The sequence below is a fragment of the Hemiscyllium ocellatum genome, chromosome 31, assembly GCF_020745735.1.
Source record: "Hemiscyllium ocellatum isolate sHemOce1 chromosome 31, sHemOce1.pat.X.cur, whole genome shotgun sequence".
NCBI classification, from domain to species: Eukaryota; Metazoa; Chordata; class Chondrichthyes; order Orectolobiformes; family Hemiscylliidae; genus Hemiscyllium; species Hemiscyllium ocellatum.
The window spans coordinates 22,940,127-22,963,455 of record NC_083431.1 but is presented as its reverse complement, the minus strand read 5'-3'; the positions used below and the strand labels follow the sequence as shown (position 1 = coordinate 22,963,455).

Sequence of the window (23,329 nt, the reverse complement as noted above, 5' to 3'; positions counted from 1 at the left end):
ACAAGGATGATAACAGAAATGCAGAGTATATATACCAGGAAATAATTAATAGCTTGGGCCTCTACTCTCTTGAAGAAACCCAAAGATATAGAAGTAGGCTGTCATTTGGCAATGGAGTCTGCTTTGCTATTCAATGAGATCATGGCTCACCTGACACTTTCAATATCATTTTCCTGCCCTTTCCCATAACCACAATTCCCTTACTTAAAAATAGGCACATTTCAGCATTGAATATATTTAAAAATTTAGCCTTCAGAGTCTCCTGCAGAAAAGAATTCCACAAATTCACCATCCTTTGAGAAGGAATTCCACCTCTGTTCTGGCTTAGATGGTCAAGCATCTTACCAATTACCTATCTGTGTGCTACCTTATCGAACATTTTTTGGAAATCCAAATATTTTACATCTACTGCTTCCTCATTTATCTATCTAGCTTGTTACCTCAAAGATTTCTAATACATTTGTCAAGCACGATTTCCCCTTCATGAAATCGTGCTGGCTGCTTGATTATATTATGTATTTCCAAATACTCTTCCAATGCATCCTTTATATTAGACTAACAATTTCCTAATGACATGTCGTTATCTGGCCTGTTGTAATCTGTTTTTTGTATCCCTTTTTGAAAAAGCATATTATAGGCAGTTTTCCGTTCCTCTGGCACTTCTCAGGAACCTAAGGATTCTTTAAGATGACTACCAGTGGATCCACTTACCTCTGTAGGCACTTCCTTTAATATTCTAAGATGCAACCCATGAGATTCAGCGGATTTACCGCCTTTAGCCCCATTAGCTTCCCTAGTACTTTTTCTCTAGTGATTGTCATTGGATTTATTTCTGCTCCCTCTTTTACCCCTTTGATTATTCAATATTTTTGGAATTCAGCTAATATATTCTACCATGAAGACTAATGCAAAGTAATTATTTCATTTCTCTGCTGTTTCCCATCGTTATTCCCACAGTCTCATTCTTCGTTTGGGGGGGGGGGTCTATGTTCACTAAGAGCTTATTGGCCATTCCAAAATGACTCATTAGTTTACCCTCAAAAGTTTATCGTCTCTCTCTAATAATTTTTGCAGGGGTGATCTGATTGTTGTCTTTCAACTTATAAAATGTGTGGTTTGAGTGAATTTAAAAAGTTCCGTTTTGTGGGAAAGGACCGGTGGTATGTAAAAAAACATTATCAGTTCTTTGTCACAAAAGGAAACATTTTTTTTGCATTAGTTATTTTGCAGTAGCCTTCATGGTAGAACACATTATGTGGTATTTTTGGAATGCTGTTAATCAAGGTCAAAAGAGGAAAAGATAAAAATACAATAGATAATTTGGAAGATTCTTCTTTTTTGAGAAAGTGGAAAGAATGGGAAATTTGCTAAGAGAGTCATTGAAGCATTTAAGATGAAGGAAGGTAAGTATCTGGCGGAGAAGGGACGAGAGAGCTACGATGGTAGATTCACATGAGAGAAGATAGGAGCTGGGTCCAATGGAATATAAATATGGGCATAGACTGGTTGGGCTAATTGGCCTCTGTCTTGAGGAGGAAAAAAGTTCTCATTCTTATGACCACACCAAAATAAACAGCTTTCACTTAGTTTTGGAATCTTGTTTAAAGAGAAAATGAATTGAAATATGCAAGCACAAAACAAGAAATCTTACTTAGTATTCATGCCTTCTTTTTGTTAAATTAACCAAAGAAACTTTGGTCCCAAAACACCAGTGTTTTGTAACTCACAGCCTCTTTGCATGTGGTAACTATAGCTTGCTCTGTTCTTTCCATTTCATACTATTTAAGGCAGTCAAAGCGAACCATTTATGAGGTTACAAACTGTTACAAGACCAGCGAGTTTGAAAGAATTAAGAAAGAATCTGGTTTCAGTGGTTGCCTTTCCTGAGCATCCCTCCCCCTCCCTTACTACGGATTGCTGTGTGTTCTGCCAATGACCCCAGAGTGATTAATAGAAATTATGCTGCCTGAAGGTTATTGCATACATCTCAGCATTGCTACAGTGACTAACTGCTGCCCTATAAAACCTTCCAAGACAGCAAAGTGCGTCCCTGTCAGTATTTGCATGCTGTGGCTGTTTAATTTCAATTGGTCTGTGATTTGTCCTTTCTATATTGTTAACGAATCTCATCTCTAATTAGCATTTCAAATTGTAATAATGGTTAGCACAATGGCCACAAAAAGTATTTCCAGAATGAAAATAAAGCAAGTTCCTCGGCATCCCTGATATAGCAAGCATGTGTGTAAGAAAAAAAAGGTTTATTTAAGAAAGGCTTTTCGAGTTTATTATCTCCACTATCACATGCCATTCCTCACCTCAAGATATTCTAGGCATTAGGAGCCATTTGGTGCCTAACCCAAGTAACAGAACTTGTGTCAGGCAGCACAATTGATTGACTTGATGTTATGCTACCATGGGAGGTATTACAACAGGCCCCAATTCTGATTCAGAGGAACATTTCTTACAGAGGTACCCATTTTCAAGAAGACGTTGAAGTAGAATACGTAGGAATGAGAATCTCAATTATTCTCTCCCCAACAAGGAATGCCAGCTAGCATGCAAACATACGGATTTTGATTGAAATGACCAAACTAAGCAGAGCGAGGACAGAATTTGGGATCATCCTGGTTGGTACACAGTTACATCAATTAGTTTGTTGAGTAGAGTCAAAGCTCCTTTGGATTCACTATTTTAAATATATCAACAGTCTAATTCTGAAACAGAGGTTAGACAGACAATGCATCTGTATATTTCACAGTAAAACCAGTAACAAGCCTCCTACCTGTGGAGAAACAGCTGTGTACCCTTCTATCTATGTCATTCTGGAGCTGTCCATTCAGAGGTCAGCAGCCAGTTGTAACTCATTTGTCTTTACACTCATCTGTCCTTTAAATCTTAGCAATCCCCCTCTCCAACAGAAAGGTGGAAATTGTTGTTCCTGAAGAAGGGCTTTTGCCCGAAATGTTGATTTCGCTGCACTTTGGATGCTGCCTGAACTGCTGTGCTCTTCCAGCACCACTAATCCAGAATCTGGTTTCCAGCATCTGCAATCATTTTTTTACCTACAAATGAACCTCTAGCTACTTATCAATCCATGTGCCATTATTAGATGTCTACAATCACTGATACTTATTTTGGGAAATGGTGCACAGAATTTGGAATGGAAGCATCTAATAAATATAGCAGTTTGTCAGAATGTAGTACAAAAAACAGAAACTTCTAGCAAAGAGCAGCAGATTTGACAGCAGCCGCAGGGAGAAAGTAGAGTTAACGTTTCGAATCCAGTGACTCTGCACCAGAACTGGATATGAAACATTAACTCTGCTTTCTCTCCATAGATGCTGAGTTTTGCTGGCAATTTCTGTCTTTGTTTCAGATCTCTAGCATCTACAGCTCTTTACAATGCCAGAATATAGTACTGCTTTCTCAGAACATTCAGTGATATCAAACGCAAGTGGTCCAGCTCTCTGAACAGCATTTTCTTCACCCTGTTAGAGAGACACTGCCAATAGTACTGACTATTACTGTTCAAATTCTTCTTCGTTGGTTTAGATCACACTAAAATGTTTTCAATTAAAGTTTCTATTATAGCAAAATCTAAAAATTTTTCAAACATTTTTGATTAATACTACAGCAGAACGAATATCATCCTATACAATTTTCTTGTCCCATTACATTAACCTTCCATTGGTGTCACTCAAGATGCAAAATTCATGTTACAATATTAGCATACAAATGTTCAACATGATTGCTTGACACCCCTCTGTCCCTGCCCTTCCCACTTCAAGTGAGGTGGTGACCCATTTATCTTCAGTGGGCTCAGGCTTTAAATAAAATTCTGACTGAGAAACAGCACACAGACAGAGACATTGGGCACAGCAATATTTACATTGCAGACTGAAACAAGTGAGCTGAAATTCAAGAGAGAAGGGTCATTTATGCCCACGTTTTCAGGGTTGGTCGTCTGCTAGTACAGAAGATCATTCATTTCGTGCTGGGAAATTACATGGGGTGCTCTCTGTGTACAGGTGGCGACACCACAGGCAGACGGCCTTTAAGGCAAGTGTCACTGAACATGCATTTTAAACACTGACGAGAATTCACATGTCAAAGTTTTAAACTGCCTGAAGCTTTTCATAAAAGGTTGCAGTTGCTCTTGTAAAAAATTAATTTAAATGCAAAACATATACACATAAATGTTTTTCAACAAGCCTCTTAAAGATGACCAATTTGTGACAGGACTATCCCTGGTGAACTGCTGTTTTGCTGTCAAACATTCTGGCACCCACATAATTGCAAAATACTGCAAAGTTGTTGAGTGATTCGCCAAGGCTACCTTGCTTGATCATTCTGCTTAAATTTGTCAGTTAAACAAACGTTAACACAGAATGATTTGGTTTGCCATTCCAAATCTTGCTCTTACTCTAATGTAGATCAACAGAAATTAATGGAAAAATAAATTTACCTGTTAAGTCCATTCCATAGAATTGAGCAAAGAGAATATGAAAATAAGTACTCAAATAAAACTGAGACCTAACATTAAGCAACTAAATGAAGGTCAAGAGTTTTGCAATGTCACTAAAACACTGACAGGGTGGGTACAGAGGAGATTTCAATCCCTCAGCATGGTTGCAGCAGAGAGAGGAGAGGACAGCCTGGCAGCAGAGGGCATAGAAAAACAAACTTCACAGCAAACTACTATGCATCACAAAAAAAACATGCATTTATGTTACCACTCATCTGTTAAAAACATCTCAAAGCCCTTGACGCACGAGAATGACTTAGAAATGCTGTGATTTGTGGAGGAGACAAATAGGAAGCACTGCACATCTCAAAGCTGGCAATGAAGATGAATAGTTCAGGGAAAAATGTTAGTAATAAGAGTTCCATGGAATTTTTACATGTAGTATTACCTAAGTAGAGCTTTGGTTTGACATTCATTTGTGTGATGGCATCACTTAAAAATGCAACACCTTTATAAAACTGTACTGAAACATCAGCCTAGCTTTTATGCTGATGTTCTGGTTTGGAACTTGAATTCATGACCAACTTTTTTCAAAAATTTAACTCCGTTTTTCTAATCAACCTGTTCAGAGATGCAATTACATGCCTCTGGAGCAGACGCAACTTGAACTTGGGATTCCCAGTCCTGGGGCAGGGACATTACCACTATGCCACAAACCCGTGACCAATTAGATCAGCAGCAAGACTGCTTTAACGTGAGCTAATAACATATTAGATTCAGAAATTTGGGAATAACAGAAAGAATAGGGAGACACTGAATGAAATTTCTTTGGGGCTCGAATGATCAGCCATTCACAATGCATGAACACGGACAATGTTGATCAATTCAAGCAGTATTTTAGCAATGAGGTCCTTCCAGACTATCACAAGTGAATCACAGTACTTAGTTAAAGGTACAACCTGAACTTTAGATTCATCTTGCAGTCAAATAATGCAGCAGAGACAACTGGAGTTCTGTTACTCTGCAGAAATCATCTCTAAAAGGCATCAGAGACTGCATATATGTAACCATTTGTGCATCCAACAACTTGGGTTTATATGGGTAACATTTTATTTACTCTTAATGGATTCAAATGTATTCCAGTTCTCTGAAGAAAATGGATGGTCCCAGGTTTACTCAGATACAGACTTGTAGGCCCAGTGATGACGATGCCACCAAACAACTTCCAAATCCCAACAGGGACAATGTAGCAAAGTACATGGGTGAACTACTTCAAGAGTCAGTTGAGGTGCTATAACAATACTGCAGTTGCTCACACCATGCACTTGAGTAAATGAATTATGTTACTGAAAACCTAAATACGTTTACAAACAGAACTACCAGTTGTGCTGCCAGCTCACTTTTTTGCAAGAAATCGATATGTTAGTTTGATTTGCCGTTGGATAATTGATTACCTCTTATCTGCATGATAAAAGAATGCAGACCACAAAGTACAATATTGTGAAGCAAATCTATTTAATCGCAACCGAAAGAACTGCAGATCCTATTCATCAGAAACAAAAATGGAAGTTGCTGGAAAAGCTCAGCAAGTCTGGCAGCATCTGTGCAGAGAAATCAGAGTTAATGTTTCAGATCCACTGACCCTTTCTCAGAACTTTGCTTGCATTTCATTATGTTTGATGCAGTGTTTAGTAAACTTTGGTGCAGGGATTTCCACATACGACTGGGGCAGTTCACACTTCTAAGTACTCCCATTGACAGGACATATGTTCAGCCAACTGAAAGGCTGCATGGGTATAGGAGATCCGAGTCTTCTACTTGCAAATTTCTCTGTATGTACCTTGATCAGAATAAGACGACCTCCTTGCTACAGTTATTGTGGGTTCATTGCTTTTAGAGGCAGTACTGCATGGCACAGAACTGCTGCAAACATGAGTTGCAACTGCCCATTCCAGCAGCTGTTTCTTGTTATTATTGAAGGTCATTTCCTCAGGAGGTTGACTCTTTCCTGAAACCAGAATTATCAACAGTTACTAGTCCCTCAAATTCCTCCCTCAGGTTTATCCATAGCCATCTCTAAGCACATAAGGGATCATCACGACTACCTTGTCACAAAAATTAGAGTCCTGCACAAGTAACCATGTTTTAGACATATTTTAATTTTCTTATCATTTTGCTGCCAATCCAGCTCTCACGTTGTGACCAGTGGAGTGCCACAAGGATCAGTGCTGGGCCCTCTACTTTTTGTCATTTACATAAATGATTTGGATGCGAGCATAAGAGATACAGTTAGTTTGCAGATGACACCAAAATTGGAGGTGTAGTGGACAGCGAAGAGGGTTACCTCAGATTACAACAGGATCTGGACCAGATGGGCCAATGGGCTGAGAAGTGGCAGATGGAGTTTAATTCAGATAAATGTGAGGTGCTGCATTTTGGGAAAGCAAATCTTAGCAGGACTTATACACTTAATGGTAAGGTCCTAGGAAGTGTTGCTGAACAAAGAGACCTTGGAGTGCAGGTTCATAACTCCTTGAAAGTGGAGTCACAGGTAGATAGGATAGTGAAGGCGACGTTTGGTATGCTTTCTTTTATCGGTCAGAGTATTGAGTACAGGAGTTGGGAGGTCATGTTGTGGCTGTACAGGACATTGGTTAGGCCACTGTTGGAATATTGCGTGCAATTCTGGTCTCCTTCCTATCAGAAAGATGTTGTGAAACTTGAAAGGGTTCAGAAAAGATTTACAAGGATGTTGCCAGGGTTGGTGGATCTGAGCTACAGGGAGAGGCTGAACAGGCTGGAGCGTCGGAGGCTGAGGGGTGACCTTATAGAGGTTTGCAAAATTATGAGGAGCATGGACAGGATAAATAGACAAAGTCTTTTCCCTGGGGTCAGGGAGTCCAGAACCAGAGGGCATAGGTTTAGGGTGAGAGGGGAAAGATATAAAAGAGACCTCAGGGGCAACTTTTTCACACAGAGGGTGGTACGTGTATGAAATGAGCTGCCAGAGAATGTGGTGGAGGCTGGTACAATTGCAACATTTAAGAGGCATTTGGATGGGTATATGAATAGGCAGGATTGTGAGGGATATGGGTCAGGTGCTAGCAGGTGGGACTAGATTGGGTTGGGATATCTGGTCGGCATGGACGTGTTGGACCGAAGGGTCTGTTTCCATGCCGTACATCTCTATGACTCCACCATAATTATCACAAAGATTGTAGCAATTCAGGAGGGCATCATCTTTTCACTGATACTTGGGATAGACAATAAAATCAGTCTTAACAACATTAGTCGCATCCCAAAAACACAAAGGACTAAAGTAATTAGGACCCTTGTTGAAAGAGACTTTTCTTATCGTACTCTGCAGTATTATTGAAAATCTCTGTGTGCTGCAAAGCTGAATCAACAAAATTTATGTCATTTATAATGGTTAACTGCTTTGTTAGCTGCTTAAGCATTAGAAGATCATTGTACCGCGTGTGTCATGATTGGCTGGCTTTCTTTCTAACAAAATCATATCGCACAAAATCTGCCAGAGCAATATCGCTCACACCTGACAGTATGAGTGGCGTTTATTAAAATGTAATAAAAATCAGGTACCTGCAAAATAGAATGGGCTTCACAAGAGGAATCAAGGGTCAGTTGCTGAGCGTTTGTGGGAGTCAAAGGTAACTACAAACTTGGTCAATATGCTTTTAAAGATGAAAAGAGAGTGAGTTACAGTGACTAGAAAGGTATAAAAGGAGGTCCAGAGGCTGGGATAAAACAGTAAAATGCGCTGTCACCGCTAGGGTGATACATGGATGAACAGTGAAAGAGCTCCAAGGAGCAGAGGAGGGCAGAAGCAAACAGAAGGCTGTAGAGATAGCGAGTCTAGAGGTTGCAAAGGCATAAGAGAGTTTCAGGGCAATAGGGAAGCTAAGACAAGAGTGCAATTGAAGAAGAAAATTTAATCAATAGAAAGAACACCGTTTTGAACGAGTTTTTTTTAAATCATTTGTTAAAAACAGGCAAGTTTGCTTCTGTGTACCTTAACTGGAATGATTTCCAAACTGGTAAGATTCACAAATAATTTACTATATTTCAATTATCAAGGAATTGAAGTTGCCATACAGTATTGATTCCAGTTGTTCCAGTAGGAATCTCAAAACTCATCTGCTCAAAAGGTGTCAGTTCAATAGATCAGGAAGAAATCAGAAGAAAGTATTTGTATATAAAGAAAGCAATGGTTACAAGTTACCCAATGTTGACAACAAGCCAGGAGAATCAGCATTTGCCAACCTCTCCTAGAATGGTCTCAACTGCAGCACTAGTTGGAGCACCAAGGGCAGGCGCAAGAGTTAGCCAATGGGTCACAAGATAGCAAATGTTCCTACACAAGTCAAGCTCAACATTCAACTATAGTGGAGTACTCAAAATTACAAGGGCTGTTGATTTTCCACGACATGTTGGAAATTACAAGGCTGTAAAGCACTTTACAGTTACAGAGGTAATTTAGGGAACAATATCAACAGATTTAGGAAACTCCTTTTCTTCAATAAATGGATAGCAAAGTTCAGTATTCAAATCTGCCCTATTCATAATTATCTTTGAAATGGTGAGGAGAAATAAAAAGAGAACTATGCTTCCCACTTGCATTAAAGGCAACAAACATAGCTCTTTGATTATAGCTCACTTTATAAATGTTTCTCATTCAAGTGTTCAATCTTTCTACACTATCCCTTCTTTTTACCTATGTAACACCCTGGAACTGCACAAATATTCCATTATTCAGACTCTATCATCATGTGTATTTCTGACCTTTATAGCACCAGTCACACACTTACCTTCATCTAACTATGTTGCGCTAGCTGCAATTCCTCACCACCCCCAACTCACCTAGTTTTTGCACCTCGTTTTCTTCTATATGGCCAAATTTTTGGTGAGTAGTTTTAAATTCCCTTTCATTTCAGTTCCTGCTTTCCACATATCACCAGTAAGTGGTTTTGGGTGTTTTATGCTTTTAGAAGCAATGCTTTCTATATTGTTCTGGCAGGGGATTTAGGACTTATGCCAAAGGGCAAAGTTAATGCCTTCTCAACAGTCTGAATTTTCTACAGTTTTGTGACTAAACCTCACATACCAAATCCTTACATTGAATCCTGGGATAACAAAGAAAAAAGACAATGACTAAGTTAATGCACCATCATACTTGATCACTTGAGAGCACTGTGTATTTGTTTCTTTGGTCATTTACTGTCAACTTCAGTGATCTGTAGATTATTGACCCATTGTATCAAGGTTGAAGCCAACTATGTTCTAAATTGGCATGCAGTACTGTGTCATCTTGATAGTCTATGATAGAAACAAGACCATTAAAAATACTGTTGTTTTAATCCATTTATGGGATGAGGGTTCTGCTGGCCAGCATTTATTGCCAATCACAGTTAAGAGTCAACCACATTGCTGTGCGTCTGAAGTCACATAAAGGCTTGATCAGGTAAGGGTAACAATTTCCTTCCCTAAAGGACATTTGTGAACGAGATGGATTTTTCTGATAATCAACAATGGATTCATCATTGTCATTAGATTCTTAATTCCAGATTTTTATTGAATTTAAATTCCACCATCTGTGATGGCAGGATTTGAACCCATGTTCACAGAACATTACCTAGGTCTCTGGATTAACAGTCCACTGATAATACCGCTAGGCCATCACCTCCCAGGTTTAAGTGGTCATAGTAAATTGTAAAAACCAATTGATTTGTTGTGAAATGTTAAACTACATAAATTAGCAGCTTAAGGAATAACTCCAAATGATTGACTGGCTGATATTGATTAAGTATTAAAATATTTCGCATGGCATTTGGATCTGCCATGCGATCCAAATGTTGGATCTGCCTGCAAATATTGACATTCTTCGAGAAATGATGTGAAAACATTTCTGACTGTGACAACCTTTGGTCTGGAAGCAGTGCAGTAAGGAAAATTTGTAATGTCTAAAAACATCTAGGATATTGTTTTATAACCGGAAGAAAGTGACTTTTGAATAGCTTGCATCAAAAATAGGCATCAGATGTAATTTTCTTGAATAAGGCATCTGGATGGGCATATGAACAGGAAGGGTTTACAGAGATACAGGCCAAGTACTGGCAAATGGGACTAGATTAGGTTGGGATATCTGGTTGGCATGGACAAAATGGACCAAAGGGTCTGTTTCCATACTGTACATCTCAATGACTCTATGACTATGACTATGTGCTCTGATGATCCCTAACCTCAAAACATCTTTTTTATTAGCAGTGCTAAGAAAAGAATGCAATGTGGTTAGTAGACCAAAGTAAAATTACAAGCAGGAGGGCGAGAGGTTGAAGGAGTTCAGTACATAAGTACAAATACAAAGTAAATGCAACACAGACAGGAGGAACAAAATGAATTCTTGTAAAGAAGCAGATGTCTCTCAGAAAGAGGCCAATTATTCTTTTTGGCATTCAAGGACAGGAGCTCTTGACTTACTAGACAAATTGGCTGAGAGATCTAAATTCTGGAAAGCTATGTTATAGCCTGGAAATGCTAAAGAGCTCAGTATTTTCCCAGTAGTAGTCAAAACATGAACAGAGGTGTATTATTGATAGGTTGGTTGAATAAAAACACCTGAAAACTACATCTTCAGAACAGTCCTAACCTGAGAAAAGAGGGTTCACAGAAATGTGCTTCACTAATGATATTCCGAGTGAACCTCAAAATAAGAAAGATCTTGTAGGATCAGACTCTGGGCTACCATGTATGAATTAAAAAATAGAATATTGTGGAACTGTGAAGCTACATACTGACATGTTTATGAACACTACAATCCAAATACCTTAGTTCTTAGATGTCTTTGTTAAATCATTGATATAAAGTTAAATTGACCTTTTTATTTGAAGTATCATATATCTGATAATTTGTGTTTAATTTTCATTGATTCCATTTTGTTTTTAAGTTATCAAATGTGGAATCTTGTTGATAAGTTTCTTCTTTGGAGATCATTTGGTGAATATGGTTATTGGTTTCACTTCCCCCTACAGATCTAAGGATTTATGCGCTGACACACACTAGGGGAACTCAGAAAAATATCAACAAACCTCATGGAATCACGTAAAAACACTAGTATACTTCACGATGTCCCAGAAGTGAAAAAAAAGCGCACATGCGTGTCAAGTCTTATATCTTAACACATGCAACACAGCACCAACAAAATAAAGGAAATGGTGGACCAGCTTCAAAATACATTTCTTATTTGCTTATAATAAAAATAATGGGCTAACAAAGTAACAAATATTGACAACATATCAAATACAGATATGAAATGCATAATACTTCTAAATGCAAGTCAGAAACTAGGCATATTTATGGATTTCCTAAAAACTACCAAGCCTCAGTTGAAAATCTTTGACAAAAACACTCCTTAAGATTTTTGTGTCTGGGAATAATGCAAAATGTAAGGAGCAATTTCTAGGACAAGGTAAAGTATATATAAACAAAAAAAAAATCACTCATATGTAATTTTTTTCAGTTTCAATCTTCAAATTCTGCACTTCAAGCCAACATTTTACAAACCTATGTCATTTATAACAAAATAAAGCAATGCCAGTTCAGAAGTAATGGGGTTAAACATGCCCAAGGTGGAACAAGGTTGCAAAAATTGGGATCTTTTAATGGTCTAAAAGCAAAACCAATGCATTGCTGCTGTTTTTAAGAGCTTGTGCAAATCTAGACTTTTCCTTCAAAATAAAATGTTGTTTTACACTAATTTAGTCACAAGAATTGGGTTGCATTCTATTTAATCCAGTGCCAACTACACCCCTAACCCAGTACAGCTTTTATTATTGCAGCCAAATTGAAATTTACATGTTGTTCCATTCCTTTACCACAATTTACCCTGTATCATCTAATTCGATAGTCGAGCCACGTTAATTTATTGGTTTGGGGGGGGGGGGGGGGGGGGGGGGGGGGGGTGGTGGTGAGAAGAAAAACCTCTGCCTCAGCAAAACTTTTCATTAAAATTTTAGACAAATGATCTCCTTGTCCTTCTCTCCACTGCCTGGGGCTCCATGCTATTTCTATGCAAATAACAACCTCAGAGTTTATATCCTATTATTTCCACCGGAGCTGTGCCGACATGACCTGAAACGCAAGAGATGGAGCGAGTGATTGCTGGAGTGTGAAAAAAAATATCGTCAGGAGTCAGAACCAAGAACAAAAAAAAATGCTGGGATAACGTATTTATCTCGAGCTGTATTGAAATTCATTCTGTGTCGGCGATCATGCTCAATCCATCTGCTTTATGTTATCATTTGCATTTCATGCCTCCTGGCTTTGATGTGCTGATACTTTGATGCAGTCTGAGGCGTACATTATCATTATTTCAATTTTCACACGAGCCGACAGGTCAGAGAGATCGAAATGTTGATGTTTCATGTACAGCTGTTTATTGTAAGGTGGGACAGAAGGATGTCCATGACACCTTGCCATCCCTGTTCATTATGCATGCAAGAATTCCAACAGCAAATTAAAGCTGATTCAATGTGAGTAAAAGCCAATTTTTTTTCTCTCCTCTCCCTCTCTTTCTCTTGCCTGTACTTCATAGGCAAGGGTTCACAGGGCACCTAAACGAATCTAGGTGTCTTACGGCAATTTGGTTCTGTGCTTACAGACCACTGACACATAGAAGGTAATGCAGACATAACGTGATTAGGCAACTTGCAGCACTGATCACGCCCCCACCCCCACCCTTGATAAAATAATCTCGGCTGCAAATGATAATGGCTAGCAGAAGGCTGCCTCTATCACACATTAGCTGTCTGTGAATCACCACCAAACTGAGCAGTGACACAGGCTCAGCCAAGCAGAAAGCGGCACCCTTGACCGGCCCTATTCCACATTAGGGGAAAGAAACAAAACAGCACACAGTTTAGCTGAGTTTTACCCACTGGGTTACATGAACTGTACTGTTTGCTTCTGAAAGAACTCAACATCCAATCAAATCACATTCACAGAAATATCTACCCACCACGCGCATTATGGTTTTCTAACACAGAATAAGAAAGCTTTCAATTTTAGAAAAAAATAAGAAAATGAAGTTTTTGGATCTTTGCTGTGTTGCTGAGATGACAGCAATTTCATCAGGCTCCCTACTCCTCTTCATCACTTACCTGTCCAAGGATTCTTCTAAACTGTAAACTGGGAAACTTATTCAATTTTGTCTATCCTTATTATTCATTGCTTCTTAATCACTTTCTATCTGAAAGCTCCTCGCGTTTGATTTTGTGTACTAGTGGCAATATAGCCATTTCGTTGATAGTTACATGATAATAGCAATGGTTACTGAAATCACTGCTACAGGAATTGTCACAAGTATATTAAACTATCACATTACTGAATTGCTTAGTCGTAGCTGCAACTGACAGGGGAACAATTTTGAATGACTTCGTGGATAGCTTGTATCCTAACTAAATAATCTACCAGGGAACACAGTGACGTAGTGGTAATGTCATTAGCCTAGCAATCCAGAGCCACAGGCTAATGATCTGAGGATGTGAGTTCAAAACCCTCCATGGCAGATGTTGAAGTTTGATTCAATAAAAATATTGATTCAAAAAAGCTAGTCCAATGGCAACCGTGTAACCATTGTCAATTGCTGTAAAAGCCTATCTGGTTCAATATTGTGATTTAGAAAGAAAAATTTGCTACCCTTCCCTCATCTGGGCTAAATGCAAGTCCAGACCCACAGCAATATAGCTGACTCTTAACTGCACTCTGGGATGGACAATAACACGAGGCCAGCATTTTTGTGTTTTTTTATTTAAACTGCAGAATTACAAAATGTACTTTAAAGTATGAAATGCTTATTGGGGCTGCATACCTTCTCTCTATACAAGAGTCTGCAACTATTGAACCCTCCCTCTCAGGATCATTGGGTTAGCTTGCAGGCAGTAGGGAAAACAAAGATAAGTTGTCCACCTGTAAAATATGCAGAAACTCCAGAGAAGACTGAACTGGAAGTTTATATTATGGATTTTACTGCACAGATTTACCTTTGAAACCTCAAAGTGTCTCACCCAAAGCTAGGGTTGGCTTAAATAGAGTATAAAACTGATACAGAAGTTTTGCTGTGGGTGGTTGCCATCTTTTGCCATGTGGGGTTTGGTCTGTGTCGATCTGTTTTAAACACATACACATTTTAGCAACTTAGATAGCTTGTAACACTAGCTTGATTCTCTGCACCCAGTGATAAATGCAAATGAGTAAAACAACTATTTGTGGAATGAAACTTTGACCACTAATGTGAGGATAGCACATCATGTCTTGGGGTGGTGGGGGGTGCAGGTAGGGAGGGAGTCAATTTAAACATGATTTCTGCATCAAAAACAAAATGGAGTTCTTACAGGCTAGGTTGCACACTCTTCTTTCCATCATCAGCTACATCAACTACAAACCAAATGAAATGGATATTTGTCAGAAAGTTCAGGTGTGTGATATTGGAGAGTCAATTTATTGTTTTGCTTTTACTTTACTAAGTTTTTTTTTACACTTCACTGATCATTGGTGGCTTAGTAGGTGAGCTAGTTTTAATTTCCAGGGCTCAGCTGGAACTTGTTGTTCAGAGTGAATGGGAATGGTTGAAGGCCTTGCCAAGAAAGCACAGTTAACTGCACGGCTCAGTACTCAAAAGACAGCCAGATGTGACAGGATGTCCAGTCTGTCAACTCTATATTGCAATGCATTGAAAACTTTAACACAAATCCTAGAGCAATTAGGATGGCCTGGGAGCTCGTTACCTTACTCACTGAGTAAGGATCAACAGTTCCCAGCCAGACTGCAAAGCAGAGTAGGTCAAGGCTATAGGAACCTCCATCTGATATGGACTGAAAGCCTGGAATATCTTGCTGAGCACATTGTATTCAAGTAGCTTCAGCCTTGGGAACCCCCACTATGTTGTTCTCAAATGAATTAAAAACAGCTTTCATCATCAAAATTATGGGGTAGAAAATAAACAAAAATAAAAACCATGCAGAATTAAGTGTAGAATTGCAAGTGAGAGTCCAAGCCACTATGGAGCCTCTGTTAGGTATCTTGGGCAGGTCAGACCTAAATTACAAGAGTAAGAGTAATGTTTATCCCACCATGGAAGCTTCCTGTTCTCTGCAGCCACCAGTGCAAGGAGGTTTTTTGTTTGGTTGGTTGATACTGCTATGGATCCAGACAAGCAGGTGTGCTTGAGATCCTTTTCTCTTAAAGCAGGTTCCAAACATCCTACCCAGCCACCCTCTCCTACCACACACTCAAAGCTTAGTCCAAAGCCTGATGGCCAATTTCAAATTGATCCTGGAGTCTTTCACCTTATAAAAAAAATTGTTTCACACTTGACTCCAACTCTAATAGATCTATAACAGAAATAGTGAGATGAAATTAACTATAGCAATAAATCAAATGTTGTTCCCTATAAGTAAGAATTTCTTTAACGTACATGGGTATTTTCTTCATGAAGTATTCTCCCATCATACAGGCGCATGAAAACAAATTGCACAAAAAATCTATTGGCGCTAGTATCATTTTGTTTAATATTGATGTCAAGAAAGTAAGTGTTCCCACAGTACTCTATCAGCCTCATTTGATTTCAGGCTATTGGTCCCATGACCAACAAACTTCCCCAAATCTGACAATTTGAGGCCTGCAAGATTTTAACATTTTTGGTTGTATCTCCTTTTACCCTGCGAGTTGACCTGACAGCAGGCTTTTGGCATCACAATCAAGAAATAATTCATAATGCAAAGACAGGCAGAAAACACAATACAAAAATGAAGGGTGGCACCTCGAGAATAAACAGTTCAATTTTTAACTGGATTTAAAACATAGACTTATTTTCAATGGAATCAAATTTTAAAAATCCATTCTAATACAACAGTCACTCTTTGAGCACAGATTTGTTTTAGCATTTTCCAACACATGGATGGCGCCGGGCAATACAATTCCTATCCCATTTTCCTATAATTTGATGAATTCTGCTTTTGGCAACATTAGATCAGTTTACACAATCCCATTATGCTACTTTTATTGTAATGCTGTACAACCTTCCTTAGAGATTATTAGGGGACAATTTCATTAAGAATGGCACTAAAATCCACTGTCACTCAAAAATACTGATGCTTCATAAATAATTCAAACGTCCTGGATGTCTACATAAAATGCTTTTTATTTTAAGTCAATATGGTATTGGACTTTAACTGATGACTACAGTGTGCTACAAGATGACATCTGGAGAAAGTCAGATCTTGGCAAGGACTGAGGACCACAGAGGTTTACCAATGAAACAGCTTGCTTTTACCTTATTCAAGGCTCCAGCTCCAGTCAAAATGATATGCGAGTTTTCCACTTGGATAGTTCTCTGTCCCAGTCGTACAAGGTATGCACCAATACCAATCGCACGGCACGTGACCTGCAATCAGACACTATTTCAGATAACAGTTCCTTATACAGGCAAAAAATTTCCTTATTAAGTAGTGTCCACAGTTCACAAGAAAATCAACCTATTACAAATAAAAAACATTGAGACATACTCAGTGCATCAAGCTTTTAAGTATAAAACTTAGGATTAATTATGTAGATTGCAGAAACAAGGGCAACAGTGGATTTTGAGGTGGTGGCTTCAGAAATATTCCCATCATCAACAATAGGGGAGCCCAGCTCATCGGTGCAAAAGATAAGGCAGAAGCATTTGCAACAATCTTCAGCCAGAAGTGCCAAGTAGATGATTTTCAAATCTGCAGCATCATAGATGCCAAACCAAATCATTTCACGTGATATCAAGAAACGGTTGGGAGGTACCTAATACTGCAAATGCTATGGGCCTTGACAATGTCCTGGCAACAGTAAGGAAGGCACGTGCTCAGACTCTGCCATACTCTTAGCCAGTCTATTTAAGTACACCTAAAACAGGTCATCTACCTGACAAATTGGCAAATTGTTCTACGATCAAACAGCAGGACCAATAAACCTGGCCAATTACCACTCCATCAATCAGTAAAGTGATCAAGTGGTCAACAATACTATCAAGTAGCACTTGCTTTGCAATATCCTGCCCTCAGAAACAGAGTTAGAGTTCTGGCAGGGTCACTTAGCTCTTGACCACATTACAGCTTCAGTTTAAACTTGGACAAAGGAGTTGAATTCCAGAGGTAAGGGGAGAGTGATTGACCTTGACATGAAGGCCACGTGGCATCTTAGAGCCCATGGGAATCATAGTCGAGTCATAGCTGTCACAAAGGAAAATGGTTGTTGAAGGTCAGTCAGTTCAACACGGATCAGCTCCAGGATATCTCCACACAAGTTCCTCTTGGACATGTCTTAGGCCAAACCAACTTCAAATGACTTCACCTCCACCATAACAAGAGAGGTGGGGATGTTTCCTGACAATTTGCAGGATGTTCAGTACCATTTGCGACTCCTCAGATAATGTACTGATCTACATCCAATGCAGTAAGACCCAAGACAATTTCCAGGTTTATAGTGACAGGTGGTAAGTAATATTTGTGCCAAACAAGTCTCAGGCAATGACCATATCCATTAAGTGAGAATCTAATCTTCATGCCTTAACATTCATTGGCATTATCCTTACTAAATTCCTTGCAATCAACATCCCAGGGTTTACCATAGAGCAGAAACTGAACTGGACTCACCATATAAACAAAGATGAGGCAGCTAAGAGTCCTGCAGTGAGTACCTCAAATCCTGACTCCAAACTCCTGCCTAACACTTAAAAAGTACAAATCAAGAATGCAATGGCATACACTCCACTGGTTTTGATGAGTGCAGCTCTAACAACACAAGAAATTTGACATCATCCAGGACAAAACAGCCCACATGACTGCTTTGCATTGTAGAAATTCACCAATTCCTTAGACAGCATTTTCCATACCCATGACCACATTTACCTAGAAGGACAAGGGCAGCAGTTACATGTAGACACTACCAACTCCATGCTCACCAACAGGCCACTCAGAACCTTGACTTGGAAACATATCACTCTTCCTTCAGTGTTGCTGGAACTCCCTCCCTAAAAGCATTGTAGGTCTACATGCAGCAAAGGCACTGCAGTGATTCACCACCACCTTTCTCAAGGACAACTAGGAATAGGCAATAAATACCAGCTTTGCCACTTTAATGTTTCATCCAAAAGTCAGCATTTCGAATAGTGCAAGATTCCCTTTTCCTGTTCAAAACAGAGTAGGACATGAACTATCAACCTTCTGATTCGGATGAGAATGCTATCACTGTGTCAAAGCTGATGCCAAAGCACACTACCTTATTTTTAAGCTTTCTTCAAAGTAATTTGCATGACATACCAAATTCATTGTGATAATTTCATCATAAGCTAAGGATGATTCTCCTGCTATCATTCCTGATCCTCGGAGATTTTCAACTCCCAGTCCCTCTTCTTTGCCGATGATATCTGTTATTTTGTACCTGTGAAAAATGAAAGGAATAAGGAAACCAATCCAACCTAAAGCAAGTCAAATCTAAATGTGGACCAGCACACTTTTTTTTTTGAAAGAGGACCCATTTATTTAACTCAAATAATGAAACAGCCCTGTGTGTATCATAAAAGGCCCTTCTTTCTGCTGGCCTCAATATTTATCCTTACTCTGCTGAAGACTCAGTAACAGTTTCATTGACATCAGCATTTTCTAGTAAAACATCCAAGTGATCACGCCTTAAATAAGACAGTGAACAATGCAGGCTATTTATTCACAGATGTTGCCATAGCTAAATAGATTCCTAATACAGATACTTAAGAAAGCCAGAAAGGACAACGTTCCATATTAAAATCTTTCTTCAGCCTTTGTTCAATTGGTAACACATATACTTTGATGTTGAAAAGTAAAATTGGTACAATATTTCCCTTCCATTCAAATATCTGCCAATGAAGTCTCCTATGGTATCTTTCATTGAACATACCAGGCAGCAAGTTTCATCATTGCCAGAAAAGGTAACCGTCCCAAGTACAATTTCTGGCCCCACATACTACACAGCAGAGACTATGCAGAATCCTCCTCGAGATAAAGCAAACAGTCAACTGAGAATCACGGCTGAAAAGTCACTACTGCACATAATATTTACATAGTCTCAAAGAAATAAAAGTAAGTCCACATAAACAGTTTACATAGGAGCTACAGCCAAGAGACAGGACACTTGGCCAAAGATGTCCGTAGTAGAGATTATGCTTTTCACAAGATGCTTCACATCCTCCCACTCTACTCAACTTCATCCCAAATCATACTCTAATTTTCCTTTCTCCTCATGGAATTTTGAAGCTTTCCTTAAAACTATGTATGCCATTCATCTTAATTTCACCATATGCTAATTAGCTCCACATTTTAACTAATTTTTGGTTAAAATAAGTTTCTGCTCAATTCACTAGTGAATGTCTGACGTTTTTCATCTCTAATTTTAGATATCTCAAAAATAGAAGCTTTTTCCCAGATCTACCTTTTTAAAACGACATATATACACACAATCATAGTTTAAAGGTCTCTAATTAAGTCAGTACTCAATCTCCTCTCTCTCCTTAAAAAACAGCCCCAGAAATACAGAGGTTTCCCGATACTTAGGATCCTGCTGTGGTGATATCATCCAGTTAAATTTGTTTGGCACCTGCGCCAGTACCTTTTTGTAACATGGAGACCAGAACTGTACAAACAACTTGAAAAATATGAGTTATGCAGCCATATACTTTGACACAAATATATTTATTTCAGTGAGTCATTTTGAAAGATACAGATACAAAATGCAGTGGCAAACCTTGCACATTTATTTTTTAATACCAGCTCAAGTATTGCATAAGAATTCCAGATGTTTATTGGCAAACTGTGGCTTTCTGGATGGAGGTGAAAACCTATCTGTTATTCTACTGTAGGGGGGAGGTGATGATGTAGCGGATCGTTAATCCAGGGACCCAGTTAATGTTCTGGGGACATGGGTTTGAATACTGCTATGGCAGACAGTAGAATCTGAATTCAATAAAAATCTGAAATTAAGAGTCTGACAATAAGCATGAATCCATTGATTGTCAGAAAAGCCCATCTGGTTTGTTGATGTCCTTTCAAGGAGAAAACTGCTGTCCTTACCTGGTTCAGCTTACATGTGACTCCAGACCCACAGAAATGTGGTTGACTCTTAACTGCCCAATGGGCAATAAATGGCCAGGGTCACCCTCTTTCCGTGAATGAATAAAAACTTCTGGCATTTAATCTGCATTATAACTAAATTCACCTCCATAAGCTGTACTTATTTCAAAGGAATGACAAAGGTTCTTCCCGATAAGTGAGATGATCCATGCAATCAGTATTCCCGCCTTGGTCAGGCAATCCTCAGGGTAAAACAAGAGGTTTTATTACTATACGGTAACGTGCACGAGTCATGTGTAGCCCAATTGCACAAAGGAATTCTGGGAAGTAGCACAACATAACTTAACACATGTTTACAACACACACACACACACACACACACACACACACACACACACACACACACACACACACACACACACACACACACACACACACACACTTCAATTCAGAGTTACACAACTCAAGATGCTCTCACCAGACAGGATCTACATTTAGGGAGGCAACTTCTAAATTATTGAAATCCATTCAGTACAATTTAACTTGAGGGGAAAAAAATCACTAACCCTCAAATTGTACCTGAAGACTACTTATGATGTATACTACATACCTTGACTCTCCTTCATCTTCAACATGTTCACAGTGCACTGAATTTAGTGCACTGACTTTTTTATAGTCCTGAGGTGTGAGGTAGAGGTACTTGTAACCCTGCAAATGTACAGGACCATGAGTGCAACTGAACACGTTAACAAGACATTCTAATTCAGCAAAAAACATTTCCAACCTGTATAATTGAAGACAGAGTAGCCTCAAGTTGCAAAGCTGCTCCTTCAGAAAACTGACAGACTAGAAGATGTAGGTGCAGAAGTAGGCCACTCTGCCCACTGAGTCTGCTTGCAATTCAGTGAGGTTCATAAATCATAAAAAGCTTTCAAACAGACCTTAGGCAATAGGGAAAGCATGCTGACTGTAGGCCTGTTTTCCAAGGGAATGGAGGATAAAAAGAGGTAAATCTTGGTAAAACTATACAAGACACTAATTATATAACATATAGATGGTGTACAGATTTGGTTCCTTTATCTAAGGGAAGATAATGCCGTCATTATCCTTGGCATGGAGAGTTCTTTTTATGAGGAGAGATTGAGTAGATTCAGTCTGTGTTCATGGACGTTAGAAAAGAAGACTATGGTGAAATCTGTAAGATTATTAGAGGTTTGACAAGATAGATATTTGTTTCCCCTTGAGGTAGAGTCTAAGATCAGACAGAATAATCCCAGAGTAAAGTGTCGCCCATTTAAGACATAGATGAAGAGGAATTTATTCATCAGAGGATGAGTTTGTGGAATTCTTTCCAGTAGAGGCTGTTGAGGCTGGGTCATTAAGTATATCCAAGGCTGAGATAGACAGATTTTTAATCAATGAGGGAATCATGGGTTATGGGGAAAAAGCAGGAAATTGGAATTCAGCTAATGAAGTTAGCCATGATCTCAGTGAATGGTGGAGCAGACATTGGCCAAATGGTCTATCTCTGCTCCTACATCTCATGGTCTTATTAAATGGCCATGGACTGATTCTGCTGGCATCTGTTGAAGGGGATGGGGTAATTTGCCTGAAACCTGGAGTTGCCTTATAAGAGATTTATTTATTGGATGCTCGGATGCAGTTACTTTTTAAAAAATCTTTAACATATCTTTATGCTTGAAACCAAAAACTTGTGTTACAATACTGGAATTCATCTTGGCATCCTTTTTTTAAAAATTCATTCAAGGGAGGAGGGAATCGCTGGCTAGGTAGGCATGTATTACCCATCAACCCACATTGCTGTGGGTTTGGAGTCACATGTAGGCCAGACCAGTTAGGGATGGCAGATTCCTTCCCTAAAGGGGATTAAGCGAACTCGATGGGCTTCTCCTGACAATTGATTAATGGTCATCATTTAGACTCCTAACTACAGATTTTGTTTTTTTTAAATTTAATTCAAATTCAAACCTGGGTCCCCAAAACATTACCTGGATACCACTAGGCCATTGCCTCCCCATGCTTCATTAATTATTCCCAATTCTGTTATAGTATTGATTCTGTATAGCACTAAAATGTCAGGGTTTGGCCCATTACATTCTTTAAAGTTAGAGCCATTTCTGGTTCTCGTGTCAGCCACGTATACGGCTTCCATAATATAAAATCAGAGAAAACTATTTGCTCTAGACATCTATTCACGATGTAGTAGGAAGCGACTGTTCAAGCTGATTTCACATGAGGCCTTTAGTGAGCAGAAAAATGACTTTCAGTCCAGGCCACATTAAAACCCAGGTAACATTGATATAAAAACTAGACCCAAAATTAAAACCTTATGAAATTTAACTGCCGTTGACCCATTATTTCAAGGAAATTTTTAAATTAGCAAATATTAAATCACAGTAAATCACTCATCATTGTTTTCGTCCTAGTCTTTGCAGGGTCAGTAATATCACACTTGGGTTTTGAATGACAAAGAAACATTTGGCCAGTTCCATAGGTTCTACTTAAGCAACCACGTGAATGGAAAGGTCACATTAATACAAAGGCAAGATAAACAGTTTGACATAGATGATGGGGAACAAATTTGATTTTCAATTTGTGAAAGGGTCACTGAACCTGAAACATTAACTGATTTCTCTTCACAGATGCTGCCAGACCTGCTGAGCTTTTCCAGCAACAATTTCTGTTTCTGATTTCCAGC

The 23,329-nt window shown here is 38.9% G+C and overlaps 1 protein-coding gene across 1 annotated transcript in view; it reads right to left on the bottom strand.

Annotated features, from left to right (window-relative positions):
* The window catches only part of acaca (acetyl-CoA carboxylase alpha), a 266,712-nt gene that overhangs the window by 77,411 nt on the left and 165,972 nt on the right, over positions 1-23,329 (bottom strand). Inside the window, exons 42-44 of the mRNA XM_060847834.1 lie at positions 21,221-21,318; positions 18,829-18,949; positions 16,812-16,922 (exon numbers count right to left, since the gene is read on the bottom strand). Coding sequence (XP_060703817.1) covers positions 16,812-16,922; positions 18,829-18,949; positions 21,221-21,318 — 330 coding nt within the window. The remainder of the gene's footprint in view (positions 1-16,811; positions 16,923-18,828; positions 18,950-21,220; positions 21,319-23,329) is intronic.